The 22,280-nt window shown below is 42.7% G+C and overlaps 1 protein-coding gene across 4 annotated transcripts in view; it reads right to left on the bottom strand.

Moving 5' to 3' along the window:
- Positions 1–22,280, bottom strand: part of pde10a (phosphodiesterase 10A) — a 114,119-nt gene that overhangs the window by 54,689 nt on the left and 37,150 nt on the right. For 2 of the 4 annotated variants that reach the window (XM_076285825.1, XM_076285829.1), the window contains exon 1: positions 18,167–20,740. The exons of 1 other annotated variant lie outside the window; for it this stretch is intronic. In XM_076285825.1, coding sequence (XP_076141940.1) covers positions 18,167–18,731 — 565 coding nt within the window. In that variant the 5' untranslated portion in view covers positions 18,732–20,740. Of the gene's footprint in view, positions 1–18,166; positions 20,741–22,280 lie in introns of those variants that run through there. One more of the 4 variants, XM_076285826.1, reaches the window with a different exon arrangement.

The raw sequence follows: 22,280 nt of genomic DNA, 5'->3' as shown, positions 1-22,280 counted from the left end.
CTCTCCAGAGACGTTGGTACACATGCAAACTCACTCCGCCAAAACGCATCATACGGGAATCTAACCCCGGTCTCCCGGGTACCAGCCCTTGGCTGTAACCACTGCACTATCTGCTTTGACAAGAAGCTCAGGTTTGCAGGTAAACTTATAGTTTATAGGCCTGAACGACATATTCACAACATTTCTGTTAGCTAACAAACTGACGGTTGTATGTGTTCGCTGAACAAAGATTATGAAAATAAAACACAACTTTTCCATCTCAACTTTAATATGAACAGATATTAGTCCTGAAACCGTTCAGAATTCTTCACTTTCTGCTGACCAAAAAACGAATGTCGGCCATGTTTTTTGGGCACGCGAGCAACATGTTTTTGTTGTTATGTAACAGGGTGTGAATAGCCCAGTTGCGTGGCCAAGGCTAGGGGTACGAATAGACACTCCGATTAATTAAACAATTATGTCAAGTTGTCATGACAGTTCATGACACTGTCAGGAAACTATTTTGGTGTGTAATAGTTCTTTGTGACAGCTTAATGACAAGTCAAAACTGTACCACTGTAGTTGAGGTCAAGGAAAGTATTCATGACACAATTATAATGGTGTCATGACAGTCAATTGTTCAGGCCCTTCACTTTACAAACCTACAGTAGAAGATAAGTCAGGTCAAACACAGTTACCGTAAAACTCCAAATAATAGCCCGGGCTTTTATTTTCCCAAATCGCCAAACTGCACCAGCTAGTATTAGAGACAGGCGTCTATATGAGACAGGCCTTTAATTCCCTTTACACAAAACTTTTCCTCTGCAAAGATGGAAAATATTATCGAATTCATTATTTCAAACACACTGAATGTCTACCTATATGACTAGGCTATCTGATGACAATTACGGATCATCATTCATTTAGTGTTGAGATGTTGTTCATTGAGTGAGATACAGTAAGATCCAAATAGTGGGGATAGCCCACTAGATGAACCACGTTTTAATTAAACGTAATCTACAAAGAGATCGTATCACACTGAAAGCTCATATTTTGTCACTAACAAATAGCCTATATCGGTCCTTTGTCAAAAACAGTTGCATTATCAGCCCTGACCAAAACCGTTCAGGAATTATTTATGCAAAAGTGGAACGTGCTTAATGTTTCATTCCCCCTCCTTTTCGGCATGAATGAAACAGCATGAGAGAGCATGAACCATATTGTTTCTCCCGTTTTGTATTTGCCAAATTTGACAACAGTCTACATTCAAATCATAGCCTACTTCCAGGCGCGTGGGAACATATTTTTGACCAGGGGTGCTGAATAACAAAATAATCATGGATGTCCGACGATTTCTCCCCCAGCTTATGATTCGAATTTAGACAGCTAAATACGCCATTTCACCGACGTGTATGAGTAGGTCTAAGAGTGAGAAGTTTTATAATGCCCTGGGCAGCCACATTCCACTGCAACTATGCGCAGCACTTGCAACTCTGACTCATCAATAAAAACTGTGCGCGCACACACGAATCCCTAGAAGCGCACTTGAATTTACATCATAAACCTATTTCAGTAGGTTATATATTCTATATAGAGAATGTTCGTAGACGGGCTCTGATATAGCCAAGTCTAAGGTAAATTCCTTTTCTGACTTCTTTCTCTTTATCGCCATGGCATTTAGAATTAAGAATAACATTCGTGAACCGTTCTGGTTTTGTTGCCAGCATAAAAACAAGCTTACCATCGGCCTATCCGCAAATTTTAAACACAAGGGATGAATTGAACGATGACGAAGTCGGACATATAGGCATAGTTCATATTGGGGAAAAAGTTATACAATTTGGAACTCTAGCTTTTCCCCACCGCAGTCTTTTAATGCCATCTAATCATAACGTGCGCAGTCTGCGCCATACTTAAGCCCAAATCACACCCAAGATTTGCAACGAGATGAGCAGCAACTTGATGCAACATTCTAAAACCTTGCAACTGTGACCAGACATGTTAAAGCTTTGCGACGGCTTGTAATGACGTGCAACATCTAATTCACAATGCTGTAACCTCCTTTCTGTAACGGTTTCGTGTCATTGCGAATCTTTAAACAGACGATCTGACAGGTTTTAGAAGATTAAATACAACCCAAAACTAAAAAACAGACCAGGCCTCTACTGAAGACCGGTAGCCACGCCAGGCGTTTAAAAGAGACAGGCGTCTCTTAGGGACTCGGCGATTATTTGAAGTTTTACGGTATATGTCAAGTTGTCATGACAATATCATGCCAAACACCTTGCATTTCTTTCTTGGCTAATGTCAAGTTGTCATGACAAAGACCCGTCAAATAATGTCATCTTGGCTAATGTCAAGTTGTCATAATGATGACACCCAAACAATGTCAACTTGACATTCCAAAAACCGAATGACACATTATGACAACAGTCATAAACATCAATACTATGTCATTAATGTACATGACATGTGTCATGTCATTCTTATTACGGTTACATGTCACCCTTATGTAGACCCCTTCAAATAAAGTGTTACCACATATACTAATACCAACTAATGAATAAACTGATAGTAGATGTATCCTTAAAGAAAGGCATCACATCACACAGGTGTGCCTCAGGGATCAGTATTAGGACCCTTGCTTTTCTCTATTTACACCACTTCCTTAGGTGATACCATTCGCTCCCATGGATTTGACTATCACTGTTATGCAGACGACACTCAACTTTACCTGTCTTTCCCACCTGATGACTCTAGTGTTTCCCACCGGATTTCTGCATGCCTTAAGGATATTTCAGCCTGGATGAAAGATCGGCACCTTCAGCTTAATCTCTCAAAAACAGAGTTTTTGGTGTTTCCAGCTAAAACAGCTATTCCCCAACAGATTAACATCCAGCTTGACTCAACTTCACTGACCCCAACTAGATCGGCACGAAACTTGGGCGTTGTAATTGATGACCGACTTAACTTCTCTGAGCATATAGCTTCTATTGCAAAATCATGCCGGTTTATGCTTTACAACATTAGGAAGATCAGACCTTATCTGACACAAGATTCCACACAACTTCTTGTTCAGACCATGGTCATCTCTAAGCTGGACTATTGTAATTCACTATTAGCTGGCTTACCCGCTTGTGTAACAAGATCATTACAGCTGATTCAAAATGCTGGAGCACGCCTGGTCTTCAATCAGCCAAAGAGGACACATGTAACTCCTCTCCTAGTTACTCTCCATTGGCTCCCTATAGTAGCCAGAATTAAATTTAAATCTCTCACTTTGGCCTATAGGACACTAACTAGATCTGCTCCTAGTTATTTTAATTCAATAATCAAGCCTTACATGCCCAACCGCCCACTGCGGTCTTCTGGTGAGCGTATGTTGTGTCGACCAGTCATAAAAACTGGGTCTAATTCCAGACTCTTTTCTTCAGTGGTTCCATGTTGGTGGAATGAACTGCCCAGTGCTCTCCGTTCCTGTGGTAGTTTTGGGTCGTTTAAGAGGGGTCTAAAGACATTCCTATTCAACATATACTTAGTTGTTTAAGCGCTTATGTGTTATGGTTTATATAATGTTGTTTTTATTTTAATTGGGCTGTTAATTAATTTGACATTATTGTTTATTATTGATATTCTCCTTAATGTAGTCTTAGCATGTTATTGTTTTTATATTATTGATTGAATTGACATTATTGTTTTATTATTGCCTTTCCCCTTTTTTACATTGCTTTTTTTATTAGGCTATTGATTGAATTGATATTATTGTGTACTACAACTATTCTCCTTACTATATTTGACCTAGATTTTAATCTGTTCCCTGTTCATTTTTAAATATTATTATGTTGTTTTGTATTTATATGTCGCTTTGGACAAAGGCGTCTGCTAAATCCATAACCATAACCATAACCATAACTAATATGATCCTGATACTTATAATATCCGATTTACACAGCGTGCATGTACAGAAGATATGTCTTTCTGTCACTTACAGTCCACCACGTGCTTGTTGCTTACAAACGGCATAGGGTCACTCTCCCATGTAAAGCAGATACAAATGTCATGGTCGTTTAAGCCTACAGATCAAATAGTGACGGTAGTGCAGATTACGCAGGCGAAGAACTCTCAGGGCGGCCCTGGGTGTCCTTGAGACATAAGTGGGTGCTTGTTCAAAGCTCGCATCTGAAAACAAGGGCGAATGAAGCACCCAACTGGAGATGCGAGATAGCTGACAGTTTGACATCACCTACGCCGAGCAAAGACGTCACCTGTCATGAGACTGTAGCTACAGTGACCTTGGAGGATAGGTACGCAGTGGGCTCGATCTTACTCCCTTGCGACTACATGACTGACATAAATAAAAAAAAATTTGATTGCAAGAATGCCACGCAATGACGACAAGCGTGCAACAAGCAATGTGAGGTTGTCAGTAAAACCTCAATTCAATCAGCTCAGCGCCTGCCATCCTGTAAAGCCGGGGACCCTGTTGTAATATAATCTGAGGGGGAAGGCCCTGTTCCAGAGTCCTCCATCTGACACCTCTTATCAGTCAGGCTTGGGCTTTGTAAGGGGCGGGAGGGGGGGGGGGTCATCCTGAAAGGTCCTAAGTAGGGTTTTCACTGTTGAAGCCTTGTTAATCATATTTGACCTTTCCATTTTTGTCTTTCACAGACCTAGGGAGATAGAGTGAAAAAGAAAAACAGAAACTATCCACTGGAACCAAAGGTTGGGTTTGGCATGTGGCCCAGTGTTCTCCTTATAATAGTGATGGATAGGGTTTTGTCCAGCACATTACAAACATTCCTGTTGATTTCTCCACTTTTTTTCCCTCTTCCTTCTTGTTTTTCCTCTCACTTATCTTGATGCGCCACCCAGACACAGAGACACAGAGACACACACTAACACCAACACACACACACACACACACACACACACACATACACGTGCGCAGTGTAGACCCATGTGACTGTAGTGACAGGCCAGACCCTGGAGAGGGGGAGTGGGACCCTCGAGGGCATTGTCCATCCCCGCCCATCCCAGCTGATGTGGTCCCCACGGGTCCCAGTCCCGTCCGGCAGGGAGCGATGGAAAAGTTCAGCACCGCTGTGATGCAGGACGGGGTCGTGGTCAGCGGCTTGACCTGTGACTACGGTCAAATCCTCAGCTGAGGTCTATTCCCACTTGGGCCACCAATACCAGAGCAATGGCGTCACCGTGGTTTGCACGCAACAGCGTGAACACACACACACAAAAAACTTGCACACACACATACATAAACACACATACACAAACACACACACACACACACACACACACACGCAAATGCACATACATGGACAAATCTTCTCAAGACCGGACAATGTCCCAATTCTCTCACCCTCAAGGGATGCTTGTAATCTAATGGGACTGTGGTTTCCTCTGAAAGGAAAACGTTCGGCCCTGCTACCACTCATGGACCTTCTCCCACTACACGGGCATATCTATCTGACACATTAACTCCCAAACTAGTTTAGAAAAATCCAAATGTCAGCACTCTCCCTCTCTGGAGAAAACAACCCCTTAAGAGTCTGAGCGCGGGTGCGGCGCCAAGTTTTTCACGAAGCGACACCAGCAGTTGGCCATCCGCATGGCTCTTTTCATAGCAGCCCATCAATCATGTTCCCTCGAGCTGAACGTCTACGCCGGGTCTCCGCTGTTGGTTGCGTGCGGGTGGGCCGTATCACAGAGGTGCGTCCCCTTTTTTGAGATTCGCTCTCTGGAAACAGATTTTCCCCCCGCATTTCGGGGATCTTGTTTCGTTTGGCTGAAGGGGCCAAGCCTCTGCGGCTGATTTCACAGGAGGAGGTGGTTACCTATTTTGGATGGGCTCACCGCTATCCCTGCCAGGGACAATCTTTCCGTGTCCATGCGGATAATTTAAACGGGCATTACCCAAAAATATCTGACAGGGATGTATAAGACAGACCTTCGGCTCCATAGGTCGCACAGGATTTCACCTTAACACACACACACACACACACAAACACACACACACACACACACACACCATCAGCACCCTCCGTAGTTGCCATATAATGCCATGCCCCCTGCCCTTATCCAGGCAGCCAGGGCCAACGAAAACATGACACCAGGCCCGAAGGATAACATGCACATACAAAAGACTACAGTGTTTCCCAGGTGAAGTCAAGCTGCGCCTGAAAGAGTTGTACATACAGAACAGATTAGTCCTGGAGGTTGCTACACAATACACTGGGCTTCTGCCGCTCAGCACATGTGCACACACACCAACCATTTGGAACATCCCGGGAGGAGAAATGTTAGCAAATTCATGTTGCACCATGGTCCTGCACAAGTAATTCACCGCATGCAGCTCAGGGTTGTGTAAGTATATGGTAAACACACTGGGACTTGAACTGGAACCGCACGTGCCATGGCAAGGGTGACCATGAAACAGAATGAATGTCTGATAGCACTTTGGATTTGACGGACATATATCTGGCTAGCACGCTCACAATTGACCGCACCGTCACCTAGACACAGCAAGCCGTGTGGAAAGGTGGAACCAAAACAGAAGCCCTGATCATTTGCGTCATAAGAACGTAAAACATTTTTCCAATAAGTGGAATATCTCAACTTGAATCCAGGCAGCATTAGATGCTTGACGGTGCTCAACTACAGATTGCTATCATAGGTGGGGAAAAAAAGGTTATCTCTCGACTCAAGGCCTTATTCTGACGCTCACATTCACGTTTGTCCTTATTTTACTTTGAAGCTCTTTCACCCCCTTTTTTAGATCAGTTCAGCTGCTCTGTCACTGATCCCTCTGGACGTCGTTCATGACGTCATCCCTTTCTCTCTCTCTCTCTCTCTCTCTCTCTCTCGCTCTCCCTTTTTTTTTTCTCGTGTGCGTAAAAGAGAACGAGCTGTCTAGCTGAAGAGGCTGCTCCTTCTCTCACGTGACCTCCCTGCACTGTCAAAATATCATCACCAATCTATTCTACATCTTGCAGGAAATGGGAGAGAGAACGTACGGCAGAAATAGAACATTTGTTTCCAGCTACAGTAAATGTGTAACACTATGTACAAGACTTCATGTGTTGCTTCTGCCAGCCAATCTGGCACCAAAAGAAATCAACTAATTCAATATAGAGTGATACAAATATAAAATAGCTTTCACTGATCTCTGACTAGTGAACACACAACCAAATATGGAACAACTTGCCTGATTTTGGGCCTATGCACACAACATTTAAGCACAGATCACGGCAGACACAGACGTGGCTTTGGACAACGTACAAAAACAGCCCATGACTTCACAAGTAGTCCATGAATAAAAAAAAAAAACAAGTGCTTATCACTTAAGAAACCAGACATTTATTTACAGCATGATAACGCGTCAGCTAAACAATGAAATATTACGTCTACTAGCTTCTTCCGTTACAATACAAATGACGCAGAGGAAAAATGCTTATTGTGTGGTAATATCTTAATCCTCAACAAAACATGGTGAATGCCATGGAAAAAAACACAGAGGCTTTTGCCAGTAAAAGCATATCCCATCTCCCCTTCCTTACATTATTCATCTCTTCCTTGTCAGCTATGTTTATGAGAACTCAGGCTTTGTCATTGAGATTTAGACTATTTCAATTGGGACTTCAGAGTAAGGAACAAAGGAAAAGGCTTGTAGAGAAAAAAAACAGCGAGCACTCACATCATCTTTCTTTTGGACTGGACCGAGCAAACCAGAGCAAAGCCAAGGGGGCTCGCAACTAAGTCTGTAGGCCTACCTTTCTTTAAAAAAAAAAATGGCAACACAAACAGAAACAAAGGAAAAGAAAATAAGAAAAACATGTAGTAAAACATACAAAATTCTAATCAAAAATGAAGGACAGATATAAAGAGAAAAAAAGATGAATGAATAAAGCATAAGAAAGAGAGGGAGATGGAGTGAGAGAGAGAGAGAAGAGGAGAAAAGTGCAGCTTATTCTGCAGTGCTCTCGTCTTGGCCCCGTGTCAAGGGCACTCTGCCAAGGTACTACTTTTCACTGGCCTGACATGAGGCGAGGCGCGGGGAGGCGGCGGTGCGGTGTGGTGTGGGAGGGGAGGGGTGCGTGCGTCAGCAGGTCCGCCTGGGACTCCCTTGCCAGGAGGTGGGAGAAGCATGTGTTTCTTATCTTATCTATGGGAGAGCTGGAGCAGGGCTGGGACACTGACGTGCGAAAGAAAGAAAGAAAGGAAGGAAGGAGAGGGAGAGAGAGGGAGAGAGAGAGAGGGGAAAGATAGACTATGAGAGAGAAAGAGGGAGAGAGAGCGAGAGGGGAAAGATAGACTATGAGAGAGAGAGGGAGTGAGGGGAAAGAGGGAGGATGAAGAGTAGGAGGTCGGCGAAATGAAATGAGAGAAAGCCTCCCCCTGGCCACCGAGCCCCTGACCTCCAGTAGGGCAGGATGGAGTGGATGGGACCAGGGGAGCAGCAGTGGCCCGCAGGCCAGGCTTCGTCCAGCAGAGGATCCCTCTCTCGTTCTGCCTCCAACCCCCCTCCCCCCCCGGCCATCTCGACACCTGAGGGGCCCACGTGCTCTCATTCATCCGCCCTGATAACCACCGCCGGCGCTCGCTGAAAGAGCCACGTACGGCGTGCCTCACATCCTGTCCAAGGATGTACTAAAGTGAATGGGACAGGAGAAAACTCTGTCAATAAAAAAATGCTGGCTGTATGAATGGAAAATAGTGAGGGATTCAGTCGAAGGTGCAGTTCATAGTCAGGTCAGTCTGGGACACTCATAACCTTAGACAGATTTAATTTATATTCATTTATAATATGAATAATTTCATAACAAAAATATATATTTCAAAACGTTCAACATATGACAGATCACCACTGCTTAAATTGCAGGCTCTATCTAGGCTATTTATAAGTGGAAACAAAACCAGACACCCTCTTTGGTCAGAGGAGATTGAGAATGCAACTGTTAATTCCTCAATCTGCCATATTTCACATATTTTTAAAAAGACTGATAGCGGACAAGGAGAGAGTGAAACACTAAACTGTGGCTTCTGGTGTAAAATGTGGGGGTGGATCTTCAGCACACTGTCTGGTCTAGAAAGACTATGACCAAGCCTGGTGTTCACCCTGACTATTCTCACTGTCATTTCCTGTGACCACTCTGGTCTACCTTTATGTTGATTCACTTAAATTCAGTGCAAAATATTGAAAAAAATACAAATCAACAAAAAAATCATTCCAAGTGTAGAATGCCTAATAAACTCCATGGGCAAAAATGAATATCATTTAAAAATCATGCACATTTAAAGCTGGAAACAACTAATTTTGTCTTCCAGCAGAACAACAATACATTTCAGGACATTTCATGCCCTAAACACATACACAAACACAAACAGGCACACACACATGATATAATTCGATCAGCAGCAGCTTTAAACACCACTGTTACTCCTTTGCTGACACACAGAGACACACAACCGTGTTTAACCACACACACATACAAACACACACACACACTCGTATACAGATGTGCAAACACCAATGTGTACGGACACACATTCACATTTTCACATTGCAGCAAACACACACACACACACATGTGTACACACATGCATACACACACACACACATAGTGATTTCCATGGAAATGTGATTTGCATTATTTCCACTCTGGTGGCCCTGATCATTAGACGGAAGGTGAGGGCTATAAAGGGTGGCCTGGGCAGAGATAAGGCATGTCCCTGTGTCTCTGCTCGTGTGTGTGTGTGTGCACGCTATCATGCGATGCGTGCGGTCACCCCGCCACAGAGCCCAGCAGAAACATGCTGCCCTTTTTAAAACAAGGGCCAACTTATTCACAGTGATAACCTGTCAAAATAAATCCTTTGCCTCCAACATGACAAAATTACCTGGCATTACTCAGTATAGGGCCAGCTCGGGGTAGCCATATGGACAATATACTATTCACCACACTGCTTGGTACAGAATATGTAGAAGGGTGTTTTATTCAGCCATTATTTCCACAATATAGCCACAATTTCAGACATGATTATTCTTTATGCCAGAATAACTGCATTTATATCTATTGTATGGGTTTGAATTGAAATATCTAATTGTATAAATCTGCCAAGCTAGGAAAATGTGTTTTACTGATTGAATTAGGAAAGGAAGAATTTTGCCAATAAGGTAATGATGTAATGTAATCTAGTCTAGTTATATATTTATTTGTATTCATTTGACACTCAGCTGACTAATTTCAATATTTCCTTAAAATGCAGGTTAGATACATATTACACATAAGAAGGGTGCTCACTAAAAGTACTGTAAGTAGGAATAATAATCCATTGGTCACATGACCACTCCACTTTCCACTCCACTTTCATCACATTTGTCTAATAAAACATACTGATTTCCACCTACTGTTCTGAATTCAGCTTAGCACGCAAAACCAGTAGGGAGTTGGAGGCCATCAGCCCTTCACATCAGCTTGTGTTAGCGTCCACCTGAGGTATCAAGTAGCCATTGCCTTGGAGACCAAGACAAGGCGATCTCTCTTCCTTGCACGTGTTCAGCATTGCAGAGTTACTGGCCGCTAACCTCCGTGGAGCCCCACGACACACACACACAAGCTGAACCCCACTGTTCTGGATCTCCAACAACAATCACCTCTGCTCAAATCTCTTCAGTGCGTTCTGTATTTCGGTGCATTCTCACCATGGAGACTACTATACCACGTACTCCACTTTAGTTTGGAAATATGTGGTCATTGTAATACATCTGAACTCTATGACTACGATTCATTACCTCAACTTCAACCAGCTGGTGACGCGGGCATCGTGCTTGACATAAAACAGCTCTTGCGATGACGGACGGTCCAGCTGATGGACGGTACATGAGCAGGTTACCTTTCAGCACTTCCTGCACTAACATGATGATTCAGCAAAGAAAGCCACGGCAGTGTCAGATTCAGAGACACACAATTTCCCAGACCTTTTCTCCGGTTTCAGTCTGCATGAGACTGAAGTTGCTGGACACTTGTGTCCAGCCCAGCCCTGCGATGTGCGGGAACACGGCGGACGGTGACCTGTTGACACAGCCAGGGTGCCTTAAGTGACTCGATTCAGCTCAGTGACTCCTCACACCGTTTGTCTCCCAAACACACATGCTAGAGCAATCACAGGGCAGTCAGAGTGCAATTTGAAAGTTGAACAGGATTTTTCCTTTCTGGTCATACAACGCAAACCATGTTAATCACACATACTCTCTCTCTCTCTCGCTCTCTCTCTTTCTCTCTCTCACACACACACACACAGATACACAAACACACCCCCACACACACATGTAAAACACACTCTTTTTTCTCTTTTAGACACATAGATACACAAACGCCCCCCCCCCCCCCCACACACACAGACATACACACACACACAAAAAATGCTGCTCAATGTGCCGGTCAGATGGCTGACCCCGGTGTGAAAGGCCTCCTGTGTGTACGCCTGTGAGGCGGTGGGAGTTGGGCCGTTTGAAATGGCGCCGGCAGCGCACCCCTCCCCTGTGGCAGCAGGCAGGGGCTGATGCTCCCGCGTCCACATCTGGAGAAGTGGCCGGACGTGGCCGCATGGCCGCTGGGGAGCCCAGCCGAATGCCTCTGATGAGGAGAGCAGATATGACCCTCGCGTCGCCACACACCCCTGACAACCAACACCCGCCCCCCCCCCCACCCCCCCCGTCACTGCTGTGCCCTCTCTCTCTCTCTCTCACACACACACACACACACACACATTCAGTATTTTCTCTCTGTCTCACTCACAAACATACACACACACGCACACTCACCTTCATTCTTACATATACAGTACACACAGTTACATTAACTCTTACCTTTACACACACACTCTCTTTCTATCTCTATCTCTCTCTTTCTCACAAATCATATAAGCTGAACACAATCTCATACAAACGGTCAAATGAACACATGTGGGCCTATACACAAATTCTCTTTGTCTCTTACTGACCCCAATATATACACAAAATCACACAGAAACACTCTCTCACATATACTTTACAAACACACACAGACTATCATGACCCACATTGTCTATGTCTATGTACCTTGGTTACCACATGCAGACCTATGCTCTTTATATCAATCCGGCGCAACATTCCAACGGCAAACCTTATGACACGCTCCCTACGTCCGACGGCTCATCAGCAGAAGACATAATGCACTCTGTGACTATTTCAATAGCCTGGCTGTTATGACAAGGAATTCACTGTCATGATTAAATGACACTGGGTTTGGGGCAGGAAGTGGAGGCAATGGGGCCTTCCTGCTCGACAATGCACTCTTCTTTATCCAGTTAAGCACTTTCTAAACGTCCAATTGCATTTGAGGATTCCTGTCAGATCATATTACTGTTGACCTGAAGTGGCCTCTGACACTGACCTCCTCTGTGCCATCCACACACACACACACACACGAGCTCAAGTACACACACAAGCATACATACATACACACACATACACAAACACAAAATATTTACACACATTAACACACACACATGCACGAGCTCAAGTACACACACAAGCATACATACACACACACACACACACACACACAAATATTTACACACATTAACACACACACGCATACACACACAGAGACAGTGCAAACTGCAACTATGTGTGCAGGTAGTGAAAGCATTCAGTGACCTGGTGGTTTGTGCAGAGCACCCAGGGAAACAACGTCATCGTGTAGAAGAATGCATCTGGCACTGTTGCTGATGAATGTTTTTATATGCAGTGAATGATGCTCCTTGCACTAGTAACATAAACCACAGTTTGGAGAATGCTCAATAAAATGTGTGATGTGTACTAAAATTCACACATTTACAGGCTTTATAGAGCTAATACAAAGTGTCCATCATTTCTGAAGACAACCAGATTCCAGGAACAAAATCAAATTCATGTTATCAAACTTACTATTCACTCTCTTCCTCTTCCTCTGTCTCTTTCTCTCTCTCTCTCTCTCTCTCGCTATGCAAAACAGCATAAAGTAAGCAAATGACAGCTGTCAGACAGCAACTAAACTAAAAATGAAACTATAGAGAAACTTTCCCCATCCACTTCCGTTGTGTATGCTAGGGGAAAGAGGAGCTGAGGTAGGGGTGGGTGGGGGATTGTGACGGGGGGCTCCTGTGTTCGATCCCTAGCCTGTCAGCAGAGTGTGTCTGGTTAGGTTGTGGAGGCACAGGAAGTAGTCCCTCCGCGGTACGGGACAGGAGGGACTAGAGGGACGAGAGGGACACTCCAGAGACAGATGCGGTGACAGTAGAGTAAATTCGCCGGTGGCAGCAACAGACCAACAGACCCTAAACCTAAACACTTCCTCTTCCTCATTCACCTCACACACACACACACACACTCTCTCTCTCTCTCTCTCTCTCTTTCTCACACACACACACACACAAAGGAAAAGTGTTAGTGCACCGTGTTAATCCCTGCGTGTACAGGGGGAAACAGAGTATGACTGTCCGTGCACGTCTCCGCAGGTGACACTGAGCATGAATCTCTTGCCTCTGAATTGCTTACCTCCAAGACCGGAAAAAAAAAGCTGTCACCCTGTCAAAAGAGAAAGCAATCAAATGTGATTTAACCAAAATATGGAAAATTCTGGGCGGACCTAGACATTTTTTTTTTTTACTGCGCAGACTCTGGCTCCAATTTCACCCACGTATGGTTGACCAATTTTACCATGTCTTCAGAACATAAGGGTATCACACATGCTATCAATATTTCTTCAGTCATTGGTTGGCTTTTTTTCTGGACTTTTCTGTTCAATCTACTGGGTTTGGTGTGTGCTGTGCTAGGATAGGGCAAACTTACTGAAGATTTCAAAACTAGTTTAACACAATTTCCACATACAGTATTACATTATAAAATAGCTAACAATAGATATAAAGTTGTTAATGTAATCTACCTGATTTAATAATTACATCTGCCAAAAATAGAACAAACTGTGAAAAAGTGGAAAAATATCTGGGAAATATCAAATATCATAATTGAGTTCTCTCTATTACTTGCTAAACAAAAACAATTGGGCATTAGTGAATAGTTTGAATGGCCAAATTAAAGAAGTCAATATATCTGATGAACCCTTCCCCCCTAACAAAATTTGGCATTGACCTTTTTAACAGCAGTACCATTCAGACACAATAAATCAATGGCTGGGCCATCGGCCACAAGAGCTGGATGTTACGCCATGTTACTCTAGGCCCAGTGCATCAGGATAATCCAATTGAATGCTGATTAACTGATTGTCTTGTATTTTAAGCGATGCTGATAGCAGCGGCATGCCTCTTATTTGTGTGTTCATTTGAACGCTATCGGCGAGGACACATTTTCATTACCTAAACATTAGACAGACATTCAGAGAAATATATAATTGCATATTAGCCATGAGATTAGCAAATATAGTATGCTCTCTAATGGCATATTAAATGTCTGTTATGACACTTAAAAGAGAAGTACGATTGCCTGCCAAACATGGTGTCTACAATTCTTGACAATTGGGACTGCCTATATTCATGTCTACTTAGGCTATAAATGAAATGAAATAAAAAATATAGCCTATATATAATCTTGATCTAGCTAATATCACAGAAAATATTGACATAATAGTAATACACTATATACTGTATAGTATATTCTCTGCTCCGGTGAGATTTTTATGCTAGACTGAGAAAAACAAACCATTTATACATTCTGTCTATACATAAATGCTGCCACACTGATACACACACCAAGTATGTGCACACACACACACACAGACACACAGACACACACACACACACAAACACACACACACACACACACACACACACACACACACACACACACGTTGAGATACAGAAACTGGATGCACTTCCTTCAGCTGGGCTAAACTGTCAGCGTTGTACATATCACAATTCTCCCCAGCACAGACTTCAGCATCCTACCAAATCTATTTTGTGATAAATAAAATACATTGCATTTGGTCCTATAGTCTTCACTGCAGCGTCTTTAGTGGATGTATTTTAAATAGTCCGTCCTGTTTCACATGCTACACTCCCTTAGTCTAACCTTGGGAGAGGTCTTATGAGAAAAAGACACAATGGGCTTTTAGATTGGATCAAGACAAACATCTGGACCAAAGGAAAGTGACTTCATTTATGGCTTAGCACAAGCAACGTACGTAACTGTGACACATCCAAAACCACATTAACAGCCTAATGTAAGCCCTGGCCTCTGGGCATATGACTGTTTACGTCCTTCATTATCTGTTTTAACGAGGGTTTTAACTAGCCTAAAGTTGATATATCCTGGGTTTAGTCTTATATCTCTCATTAAAGGAGCTACTATGTTTAATAATACTGATCAATTTGTACTTTTTGAGATGTGATCTTTAACTATGTCTAAATGTGTACATAAAACTAATAATAACTGTCAATGCAAATGTCATTATTATCAAACCTTTAAAGAAAAAGATGGTATCTGACACCTTGAGCAAGCCTCACCATATATCCAAGGAAGTTGGATAATTCACATAGACCTTGCTTTTTTTTATTGTCTTTGTGTCATCAGTGCAGGCCAGTCCTTAAGACATTCAACTTAACTTACATTATAATGGCTAGAAGTGCTTGTGGCTATTTTGCTAAAGTGGTGAAAATGTTAAGGCACTTCAGCTATATCATGTTGAAAAAGTATGGCCATCTTTCTCTTTTAAGGAACCTCAGGCCCATCAAGATCGCAAAACAAATAAAAGTCAATCAAGACTGTAGAGAAACCTCTTCAACAGTTACAAGTGGCAAGGTGGCAAACCAAACTACAGTTTTACTTTTAGACGGGATCCACCTCAGAACAAATAAATACAAATCTGTATTTTGTGACAAGCTAATCCTAGCAAAAGTCAATGGAAGTGGATCTGAATCAATCACTCATTATCTTTATCAACAACTTCTTCTTCATCTGATTTAATCCCTCAGTGACTCTCAACAACGTCACAAGCTAAATTCTTCCACACAACAACCAATATTCTCCTGGGTACTCATAGAGAACACTGAAAAGGCAAAGCCATAATGAAATGAAGGACACACACAAGTCAAGTCAAGTCATGACAATATTTGTGTAGGGGGTTGTACTCAGATGCAACACAGTCTTGATACGGGAGAACGGGAGTGGGACTGTATGGTGGTTACAGTCTAAACCAGTACATACCTGTACGTATACGCATTGGAAAATAGGTGTCATAGTCAATGTATTACTGATTAAGCCATTGCTTGTTCTTGACACACAACTTAACACACTACAACTTCACTTGGAAGAAAGAAAGAAAGAAAGAAAAAAAGAAAGAAAGAAAGAAAGAAAGAAAGAAAGAAAGAAAAAAAGAAAGAAAGAAAAAGGAAGTATCACAGATGTGTTATTGGACCCATTTTCAAGAGTGGTTTAACATCACAGCTAGAAGGATTTACCAAACTCCTAAGACTGCACATACAGAATTTTGGTCGGAGTAACATCAACTTATTTTCTTTCACACCCTCTCATTAAGACTTCCCTCTACTTTCTGTACAGTGTGTGTGTTTGTGTGTGTGTATGTGTATGTGTGTGTTTGTGTGTGTGTGTGTGTGTGTGTGCGTGCGGTGAGAGAGAGACATGTTTTTTGCTGTTCCATATTGATAAGCCTACATCAACGGCCAGCAGACTACACCATGATGAGAATGAAACAAGCACCACTGTACTGTCACTCACCCAACAAACCTAGTATGTTTCTATATGCACGACTCAAAGAAATCCCATTCATGGCCACATCACACACAATATACATATATTTGTGGGGAAACTACAGAATGCTCTATGTAACAATTTAACAAATAATGTGCATCTTTATTTTTAAATGCCATTTAGATTGCTTAGGCTATATTGTATTTAAAACCATGTGTTATAAGGTTGCTGTTTGGGTAGATAAAAAAAAAACTTGATTACTAAATAATTAAAATAACTAAAATATTCACACTAGTATTCAATGTGCCAAAACAAATTATAGGGAGTATTGTCCTACAACTATCAATATGTCATATTCAGTTGTTGAGAATACCTGCTGATCAACAAAGATGCAGTTGTCCCCCAACGGTGCTGTTAATAAACATGTATGACCTTTAACATTCCAGCCCTGTCAGCGCAACACCTTTCAAACATGCTGAACTGAAAGGAGTTAACGCTGCACCTGTTCGCAGTCTACTTTGGACACACGAGCTCTCCGCAAGCCTCTAGGCATTACTGAACCCAACCTGTCCCTTTGAATTTGGATAGAGCAAGTGCCCATGGAGAGGTCTTGAGACAGGTGAAGATCATCCTTGGGAAAACGCCTATCATTACAACGGGAATATGCGGAAGCTCCTCACGTAGCTGCTGCCAACAAGGCAATAAAAAGGCCGATTAGAAAAGTGGTTAGGTTAGGTTAAATGCAAAAGTCCTATTTAATTACAATAATTTCAACCATTCACCTGTATTTTGGTTACAGTTAAACGCTTCAACGGGAGGAGAGTGAGAAGAAACAAATCGTGTGCAGTATTAGAGACACTGCCAGCGTTTAGGAATAGTTTTATAGTCTTCATGAGCTTCGCATGGTTTATGCTATCTGCTGACCTCAGTAGCCATACGTTCTCTGCCGTGGGACGTCTCTTGCATATTGATATATGTCGTTGCGCTATAATTTGATATCAGAAGCACTCCGCTTACATGAGCCACGTTTCTGCCTTTAAACTTTGCACAAAACCCATGTATCTCCATGGCTGATCAAAGACCCCCTCCCTCGGCTCCCTTTAGTAGAACGTCCACACCCTGTGTTAGGTAAATAATGCTTGGTAAATAATGCATTGTCTTTTCTCAAACATCGGTTTGTAAATGACGGATGTCTAGGATTGACAATACAACTGTCCACACATGACTCGCCAATATACAGTAGGACATCCTGCGCAACTAGTCTGGATAGGACTATGGCCACACGGGATTCGACGTGATAAAACAGCAGAAAAGTTCATCACAATGCCTATAATAGCAGTGCAAGTGAAAGTTGTGCAAATTATCGTTCCTTTACACTGGGGTTGATGATTAACTGCTTTCATAATGTAATTTTAAAGTACCTACTTGAACCGAGAAAACAGTCAGTCAACCTTCTGAAACAGCTTGTTGAAGGCGGACCATCTTCCATGTCTGACCGCAGGCGCAGGAGGGGAAGAGCGGCAGAGAAAAGCGTGCCTCGTAGGGGACTCCTGCTGAAGGCGGTTCCGCTTTTACGGAAATAACCCGAGCAGGACGCGGAGGGATGAAGTCCTAATAGTCCGTGGAGGGGAAAGCCGTGAATGGTGCGCAGCAAGTACGGGAGAGGCAATGTCGCTCTGCCCCCACTCGGTCCGCCTCCTTTCTGTGGTGGTCCAGAGGGAGAGGAAGGCGACGGCGAGGAGAACGCGGGGTAAGCAGACGAGGGATCGCGGAGGACTGCGCTGCTGGCCGCGGTGTTGTTGCCTCCTCCTCCCTGATTGCTGCTGCTGTTCCTGGGTGTCGCTGCGTAAAGAGCTGCGCCGCCCGCCCAACCGCCCTCCGGAGACACACTGCTGCTGTGGACGTGAACGCTGTCTCCGGATCTGTGTGTTTTCCCAGCGGTCAGGGGGGATTGGGGGCGTGATGGGAGTAATTTCTCAGGGTTGGACATCCTCCGTTATAATAGCGGTGATGAGGCAGGACCGCTTGAGACTTCTATGAAAAATAATAACAAACTGCGATAGAGGTATCCATAGACTCAATACTGACGGAGGGGTCGCATCATTAACGCCTAATTTACCGAGTTGTTTTCGCTCGATAGCCATAAGGAAGCACTGGGAACATGCTGTTGCAATTGCGTGAATCAAACAAGCAATTATCGAAACCTTGCCATAGCTCATAAAATTGTTTCTTTTTTGACATAAGACGACAAGCTGTGTTACAATTCAGCCCAGGATCTTATCACACAAATCCTCTTCTGACTGAACAGAATCATTCCAAATAACCCGTTTTCACTGATAGGCTACACATAATGTATCGAATATCAAATGTTCAGCCATGTTCATTAAACTGGTTGCCTTAGTAGCCGGTCTTTCGTCAGCAAAAATAAACTGATAAACTATAAGAAATAAAGCTGTGATAGCCGCTGCAGCAGAGGCAGACAGCCTAAATGCCTTCGAGACGTCAGCACGCGTCTGTCTCTGTGTGTGTGTGAGAGAGAGAGAGAGAGCGCGCGCGCGCGCATGGTGCGTGCAAAGCAGCCTGGTGTGTAGAATAAGCCACTTCAAAGCAATGTCTGTTTCCAATGTAGAATAACTCCTGAACAAAAATGTAATTAATTGAGTCAACTGAAAAAAACTATAGCCCTGTTAATAGGCTATAGGAATTTAAAACACGACCCCGTCCATAAACGTGTATGTTCTAGCGCATTGTGCATCGGCTAATTCTGCACAAAATTCATATACATGCAAATGAAAAAGACCATTTTTATTACACAGGCTACGAGAGAACATGGTCACAGAATTCAAACAGGTACACACAAAAACAAGGATGTGACATTACAAAGTCCAGGGTAGCTTCTCCTGTCGTTCTGAAAAACATAGGCCTAATTCGCGTTGTAAAGCCTACTGAGCCTATTTTTTTTAAAAGTTAACCGATCGTTTGAACTGTAGTGTTCAACTCAAGGAAAGACCCACGAAATAGCTTAACGTATCATACATTTATCCAGAATGTAGCTTAAGATAAAGGATGAGATCGTACAGGCCTGTTACAGTAGGCTAGGTCATCATGTAAACTGTGTCGATTTAAATTACCCTGTATAAAATTCTGCAATGATTAAAACACATCCTAAACTATAGGCTATATCTGTAGCCTACTCATAGAACTAGACTAACTATTACAGCTTACTTTATTGCAAAAACAACGTACGTCGAAAAATAATTTACGACTTTTAATGAGTCACTGAAACTTCACGCTCTCTTGGGTCTCTAAAGACTAACCACACTACCTTGCAAGTGCAAACGATTAGACTAGTACACCAGCCTTCCTGAAATGTGAACTTCACAATGACTAGGATTCAAGTAAATGTATTCTCAACTAGCATAAGCTTGCAGACGTGTCCTTTCTAATTATTCCCCAAGAAGTAGCCTATGGTTTCTGTTCTACGGCTCTTTTTTCTACCCAGAGGTTTATTCAAAGGATTTCCTGTATCATTTTGACGTTTCATTGACGTCTTTGGGGCCCCACACACACAGTTTCCAACGCGCTGGAAGTATGTCGGTGTTGATCTGACTTGAGCCTGCGAGGCATGAGTTGAGGGGTTGGGTGCAATTGCTGTCCTAACGCGCACGAATCGCTGAGTGTAAACAGCAAATCCCATCAAACTTTTTTTTTCAGCAAAGTAACCTAGGAGGATATAACCGCATAGTTATCATATGCAACTGTGCTCATCTGAATTGGCTGTCCCGAGTAAAAATGAACTGATTTCACCTCACTACTCTCACCTCGAAACCACAAATTACGTTTACAGTTTGCCACTTCATACTGAAGTTCGCCCAGTTGACTTCTGTGGTCTTACATCGCGTGTATTTGTTTAAAATCGCATTAATAAACGATTTGCTTGAAATAAAACAGAGAAGGCTATAGTTGTAATGCAAAAGTAGATGTGACCAATGGACAAATGAAAGAATAACGTTGCAGAATCTTATAAGTTACTAGTCATAAATGAATCCTATTGCCAAGATACTATGGTTAGATTTAAATGGAACGTCAGTGTTCATAACCAGAAAGACTACCTGAAAGCTGACACCAACATGCAGTGTACATGCAGTGTATTACATTTCAGTTAAAAGTTAATGGTTACAATTGAGACCTATCTAGAGACCTATCACTAATCTGTACACTATCATTTAGCCTACTGCGTCTCATTCAACAAAATGTTAACTGTGTAAGTTTATGAATTGTATGAAAGTAAGCATGTAGTGACTAATTATATGTATTATTTATATGTCTCATTATATTTCTCCAATAATAAACCATAATATACCTATTGATTTGTGTATGCATATTTGCAGGTCTCAATCTTTTGGTGCATGACACACATAGTGGTTATCAACTTTCTTGCTAACATCAAATACAATTCAAATACATGAATACAACATTCAATCCTTTCAAAATGTCAGAACTTTGGCACATGGGCATGGGTTTATCAGTTCAAGGATACAAATGTGATTATGTTTGAAATAACTGTAGCATCACAATTAGGCAGTTGACACCACTTGAGGCATTCTGTGCTCAAAGAAAGTTATGTCAGTCATCCTTTCTCTTTTCACATGTGTCCTGACATAATACTGCAGCTGTAGCACAAATAAAGAAATAAAAAAAACACTCATCCCCAGGATTTATTCGGATGACCATTCAACAAACTCAGAAACAGTCGCAAAATTGATGGACGATGCCAAATCCTAGATCACTGCAGAACATCAATTAGAGGATTCCTGTCCACTGTCATCAACGTCGTCATCTTTGGATCACAGCACTGCCACCCCTCCATTTTACGACCCTTGGATCACGTTTGCCAAAATGGACATCCGAGTGGAGCAATCCCACCCCCAGCACGGTGCGGATTACAGGGACGCCCCCATATGGGGCTGTGCTCCCAGTCACACACTGCGCGGCCACATCAGAGGGAGCCAGCAGTGACGTGGGTGGGAACCCACCATGGAACAAAGATGCTGAGCCAGTAAAGCAAACACAAAATGTCTGTCAGGCCTTTGTGGAAATGACATAAAACCGACCCACCCTCTTTCAACTAGTCACTGTTCCCTACGTTTCCCCCCCCTCCGCCCGTATGTTGCTTATTATCATAAACTGCAAAGTTTAAATGCTGACAAAATAATAATAAAGTGATGCTTCAAAGGGAGGTCTGTGGTTATTGCGTCATCTTGGGTTTAGGACTTCCCTGCAGTACAGAGGGCCTTGCATCTACAGACATTGTCACTGTGGATGGCAATGAGATTATACTCAAACCGCACAGAGTTATAAATTGAGGCAAACAAAATTTCAAAATGTTAAAAGTGGTGGTTTCACAGTCATATTGTATTAGTGATATTTTGCAAGTTTTGGGTCTGGAAGTATATGTGAAATTTGGAAACCATATAACATTAATACAGTCATAAAGGCCTGGTATTTCACTGATTCCTATCAGATACGCAAAATAAGT

This window comes from Alosa pseudoharengus, unplaced genomic scaffold (genome assembly GCF_046254945.1).
Source record: "Alosa pseudoharengus isolate Yale_2024_CS ecotype anadromous, Long Island Sound unplaced genomic scaffold, YU_APseudo_1.1 YU_APseudo_1.1_scf_15, whole genome shotgun sequence".
Taxonomy (NCBI): domain Eukaryota; kingdom Metazoa; phylum Chordata; class Actinopteri; order Clupeiformes; family Clupeidae; genus Alosa; species Alosa pseudoharengus.
This window is presented reverse-complemented; position numbering and strand designations above follow the sequence as displayed.